Source organism: Nyctereutes procyonoides, unplaced genomic scaffold (genome assembly GCF_905146905.1).
Source record: "Nyctereutes procyonoides isolate TBG_1078 unplaced genomic scaffold, NYPRO_anot_genome, whole genome shotgun sequence".
Lineage (NCBI taxonomy): Eukaryota > Metazoa > Chordata > Mammalia > Carnivora > Canidae > Nyctereutes > Nyctereutes procyonoides.
Genome location: NW_026575131.1, coordinates 53,251,128 through 53,256,982, shown reverse-complemented (window position 1 = coordinate 53,256,982; position 5,855 = coordinate 53,251,128). Strand labels below are relative to the sequence as shown.

The following is a 5,855-nucleotide window of genomic DNA, read 5'->3' as shown; positions in this document are numbered from 1 at the left end:
CCTTCGAGGATGGGTGTCAAGGGACATAATGTGGTTGTACAGTGTCCTAAAATTTGGCCAAGTCAACCATGAGTGTGATAAACACAACCTGCGGGGCCCACGGATCACTCCAGGGTGGGATGTGGCACTAACGGTCTTATAGCAGCAGCTCCCTGGAAGCCACATGGAAGGTTACCAGCTGCCCACTGTGCCTCAGAGGGCAGAGGCCACCCCTGTGGTCCCAGAGTCTATCACAGCAGAGTGTGATCAACACGACCTGGGTGAATGTTCTAGATGTTTATGCAAGTTTCCTCTTGTAAACTCTTCAGTCTGGAGCACCATTTGTCTCATCCAGGTTTTGTTTGACACACTGTAGAAGCGGAAATATATATTTGTTGAAAAGAATATATATTTGATGAATGAAGATATGTCATATTCACTTCCAAGAGTCACCATATATAAATAGCATTGACAAAAAAAAAGCCAGATCAGAGCAAATGGAAAGAATATTAAAGAATGAGAGGATATTCCCCCTGAAGAGAGCACTACTCTGGGGATGGGAACATGAGAGCTTTCTAAAAAGCAAAGAAAGGGAGAGAAGTTAACATTTGTTGTGTATAAAGTGCTATGCACACAATAAATGAGATTTAATCTTCTCAAACTATCTGCGGTGTGTGTGGTGTTCTCTCCTTTGGAGAGGAGGAAACAGGTTTCTACCATGCCAGCTACTTCTGAGCAGAGGGAGGGAAGGGGAAGGGTGCAAAGGAGTTCCAAGTGGCCCCTTGTGGCAAGAACAAGATTATAGTGGAAGTGTGCAGGAAGCAGGTTTTGACTCTAGAGAAGGAGTAGCGATGAGTTTTAGAGGAAGCGAGTTCTCCATTCCTAGAGTATTCAAGTAGAGACTAGATGAGCACCCATCAAGAGATTCTAGGGGTCCCTCCTAATGTGGAAAGTCTATGATTTGCTTTAGGCAGATTCTTCTCTGGGCTTTTCCAACTGGGGCTGGAAGGTTAAAAGGGACCTGAATGACCCAAGGGTGGCCAGCCCCTGCTCCTGTGCCCACAGGACATGAGCGAGCTAGTCCCGGACACCTCAGACACCAACCGGGTGGCACTGTCAAGAGGAAGCACCAAGCCACCCACATCTCAGCAATGGGGTGCTACACAGCCACCCCAACCCCCTTCCTCCCTCTCCCTTGAGCATTTTTTAATATCCCTCTGGTGAGAGCCAGAGCTTCATTAAAGGTCTTTGTGCAGGCTTAGCCACAGCTGTGTGGCACCTTTGCGTTTGAGGTTAGCTCCTATGCACCCCCAGTCTCCACCCTCCCAGCTATGAGCACTGGCTGGGGAGAAATAGGCCAGAGCCTCTTCCTCCAGGAAGCCCTCTTTCCTGCTTCCCCAGAACACTCTTGGGAGATAGGAATCTCCAAGCCAAAATCAAAGGCATTGGATATCTCCCCCACCTGCTGTGTCCAAGGGCAATGACAGTTAGCAGCACATCTCCTCAAAAGGGCAGTGCTGGCCAAGCCCCCCTGGCTACACCTGTGACCAGCAAGATGGGGGTTCCTAATAAGGTGCTTGTTCTCTGCTCCCACTGGAAGATCAAGCACTCGGGGTGGGGGTGGGAGATGACCTTGCCTAGTCCCAGTCTGGAACCAGAACTGAGGAATAAGCAGGTAGAAAGGGGCTGGACAGTGATGTGTGGTTTTGCCATGCTGCCCACTAGGCGCAGGGCTCCTGGTTGGCACACATCTGTGCATCCGTGACTCTGATAAACCCATAATGACCATGAATCGCCAGCCCCTGAGGCTTCTGGGGGATGTGCTAGAGGCCCAGTGACCCAGCTGGTCGGGGGCATCCAGTACTGAGAGACTGTATCAGCCCAGAGTGCTCCTTCTCACCCAGTTCTCCCCACAATCAAAGTTGGGGGAGTTTTATCCAGAATCTAATAAAAACTCTGACTTTTTTTCTTTAAAAAAGTGGTATCTGAAGGAGAAACTGGGGAGGGACAGTCTTTGATGACCTCTGGCGCTCCAGGGTCCCTTCTCCTGTCCATCCAGGAGTATGTGTGCTGGGCTGGGAAGCCCTCAGAGACAGTGCGCAGCCAGGGAAAGAGAATAAATGGACTCCCACCTCCACCCCACCCCCGATATTGCTGACCTGTTCCAGTTGTTCAAGACCCTGACCCAAGACCCAGAGGAAGCTATCTGAACTGGGTAAATCTGACTCCCAAACTAGCTGGTAAGCAGGCTCCCAAGGAGAGCCTAAGACACATGGATTCGACACCCTGAGACATCCCCTCCTCCTTCAGCAGGACCCTCAGTGTGTGTCTCTCCCCAAGGCCCCACCACTACTGCCAGAATAGGAACCCCGAAGCCAGGAGGGAGTCTTCACACTTGTCACTAAGCTGAGCATAGGGGGAGGGTCCAAAGATTATGAGTCGGGGGGCAGATAAATTGTAAAACTAAATGGGTGAGAGAATGAATGGATGAATAGATGGGCACGTGAATGAGCAACTAAATGAATAAATGAAGAAAAGAAGGGTGGATGGATGAAAGTCAGGGAGAGAGGAGGGTGGGAGAGAAGAAGGAAGGAGGGAAGGAAGGAAGGAGGAAGGAAGGAAGGAGAGGAAGGAAGGAAGGAAGGAAGGAAGGAAGGAAGGAAGGAAGGAAGACAGACTACCCAAAGCATATATTTTAGGCAGATGGGAACCAGAGTATGATCCAAGAGGAAACCCCATCCCTTCCTCCCAGAGGCCTAGACACTGAGAAGTAGACTCTCCCCGCAAAGGCCCTTGTCTGGAAGCTGAGTGAGGCGCAAGCGACTCATCTTCCCAAGACAAACCCATACTCAATCCCGACACCACCTTGCAGGCCTGGCTCTGCCCAGGGGAAGCTCTCAGAGGGGGCCCCGGCCATCCCCCCATCCTGGAGGTGCTCTGCCCAAGGTTTGGGACTTGATGCGCAGTTTGTGGGGCAAGGAGGGCTGAGGCAGGCCCTCGGGATGGTTCCCTGGGACAGGATAGGCCACCCCGGGAGGAAGCTCCATCAGATCTGCTGTGGGTGTTAGCAACACATCTGAGGGCCCAGAGGCCTGGCAACCAGAGGCCATGGGTGACCACAGCCCCCAGAAAGGCCTGAGCTCCGGTCTGGCCCCCCCACGTCCATCCAGGAGGTGATAGCTGAAGAAGGCAGCTGGGAGGGCAGCCTGCAAAGCCATGTCCGTTCTCTTGGGGTTGGAAGGAACAGGGTCCTGGGGGCACCTGGGGGAATTAGCCAGACCAGCCCACTTGTGAGCCATCAGGCAGCCCCGGCATCCTGGAACCCCAGTGTCCAGAGTGCATGGTCTCAAAAGGCAGCCATGGGAGCCAGGGAGGGAGGGGAGTGGCTCAGCCCTAGAGCGGGAGTCTCCAGTCCAGGGGGGCTCCCACAGCAGCGCCTGCAGAGGCAGGGTCCGGGAGCCTGCAGCAGAGGGCAGAAGGCCAAAGCGATGCCTGAGTGCCCACAGCTCAGCCCTGAGCAGAGCGTTCTCCTCCAGCAGCGAGGCCAGCTTGCCCTCAAGGGCCGCATCGTTGAGGCGTCGCTTCTCCCGGGATCTCTTGGCCGCTTCATTGTTCTTCCTACGCTTCTCCCAGTAAACCGTGTCCTTCTTCTCTTCGGGCATGAACTCCCGCTGCCGCCGCACAGTCGGGCCCCTACCCCGCATGCCACGCAGGGTCTTACTGCCACCCTGAGCTACAACTGGGAGGCTGGAGAGACCCACGTCCATGGCCACCTGGGGGACCTGGGGAACAGGAGAGAGGTCTTGGACAAGAGGCAGGAGGCTGACCTGGATGACTGTCCCTCTAATTTATCCTGTGATCCCATGGGTCACTGATGGGGGAGGACACAGGTAGAGTGGGAACCAGGATGGAGACCAGGATGGAAGCCGAGAGAGATATAATGGAAAGGGAAACTGGTGGGATGGTTTGGTCCCTGATGGAGCAGCAGGGGAGGCTGCCAGAGAGACCATGTGGCTGGAAAAGGCTTAAAAACAGACCACAATGTTTACAGAGAGGTAGCAGGGCACCATATTCTCAGGAGGATGAAGGCTCCTTTCCCAGGGTTCTTACCGCTGAGAAGGTCAGTTGACTAGCCAAGCGTTCAAGTCAATCTGAGTTCCAGGCTAAGTTCCTTGGGGATTCACAGGGAGATAGAAAGAAGGCTGAACCTAGAAAGAGAGAAAGAATGTGTGTCCATGGAGTTAAGCTGAGCCAAGCTGGGGGTCAGAAAATAAGCCACTACTCATCAGAACTGGGCCTAGGTTGTGTCCCAAAAATCTCCTCAACATGTGGCCAGAATTTTGCATCTGCCCATCCATCCACCCACCTACCCATGCATTTGTAAGGTGATATATTCATCTGTCCACTCACTCAACTGTCCATTTGTCCATCCTATTACCTACCTACTCAACCAACTCACCATCCTGTTACCTACCTACTCAACCAACTCACCATCTATCCATTTATCCACTTAGCCACTCATCCTCTTATTTGTCCATCCATCCACTCATTCAAACATTCATCTATCCCCCATCTATACGTCTACCACACACATGCTCATCCATCCAATTGTCCATTCGGTCACTGATAGATTCATTTTTTAATTGTAGAATCATCTATACGTCTACCACACACATGCTCATCTATACATCTACCACATCTATACGTCTACCACACACATGCTCATCCATCCAATTGTCCATTCGGTCACTGATAGATTCATTTTTTAAAATAATATTGTGCCTACAAGTAACAAAAGAAAAAAATAGACAAATTGGACCCCATAAAAAAATCTTAAAATTTGTACATCAAAAGATACTGCCCATAAAGTAAAAAAACCCACAGAATGAGAGAAAATATTTGTAAATCATACATCTGGTAAGGGATTAATATCCCAGAACCTACAGAGAATTCCTACAACTCAGTAACAAACAAACAACCTGATTCAAAATGGTCAGAGAGCTGGAATAGATATTTCTCAAAAGAAGATACTCTAATGGTCCATAAGCAGACAAGATGCTCAACGTCACTGATCATTACAGAAATGCAAATCAAAACTACAATGAGATACCATATCACATCCATCGGTGGCTACCACCAAAACAAAACAAAACAAAAGATAGGAGGTGTTGGCCAGGAAGTGAAAAAATTAGAACCCCCGTGCACTATTGGTGGGAATGTAAAATGGCGCAGCCATTGTGGAAAACAGTATGGCGTTTCCCCCAAAAAATTAAGAATAGAATTACCCTATGATCCAGCACTTCCACCTCTGGGTGCATACCCAAGAGAATTCAAAGCAGGGTCCCAAAGAAATATTTGTCCATCTATATTCACAGTAGCATTATCCATGATAACCAAGAGGTGGAAGCAACCCAAGTGTCCATTGACAGATGAGTCAATAAGCAGACTCGGGTCCATCCATACAATAGAATATGATTCAGCCTTAAAAAGGAAAGCTATTCTGGGGCTCCTGGGGCTCAGTTGGTTGAGCATCTGCCTTCGGCCTGGGTCATGATCCCAGGGTCAACACAGGATTGAGCCCCTCGTCAGGCTGCCTGCTCAGTGGGGAGCCTGCTTCTCCCTCCATGCCTCCCACCTCCTTGTGCTCTCTCTCTCTCTCTTTCTCATGCTCTGTCTCTTAAATAAATAAAACCTTTAAAAAAAAAAAAAGGAAGTCCATTCTGAAACCTGCTACAACCTGGATGGACCTCAGTGAAATAAGCCAGACACAAAAAACAAACACTGTAAGATGGCACTCATAAGAGGTACTTAGAGCAGTCAAAATCATAAAGACATGGGACGCCTGAGTGGCTCAGCGGTTGAGCTCTTGCCTTCAG

The 5,855-nt window shown here is 50.2% G+C and overlaps 1 protein-coding gene across 1 annotated transcript; it reads right to left on the bottom strand.

The window, feature by feature from the left end:
* Positions 1-2,876: 2,876 nt before the first annotated feature.
* NFILZ (NFIL3 like basic leucine zipper) lies at positions 2,877-3,746 on the bottom strand. The gene has a single exon (XM_055343174.1). The coding sequence runs from the start codon at positions 3,744-3,746 to the stop codon at positions 2,877-2,879; it is 870 nt and encodes a 289-aa protein (XP_055199149.1).
* Between the last annotated feature and the right edge of the window lie 2,109 nt (positions 3,747-5,855).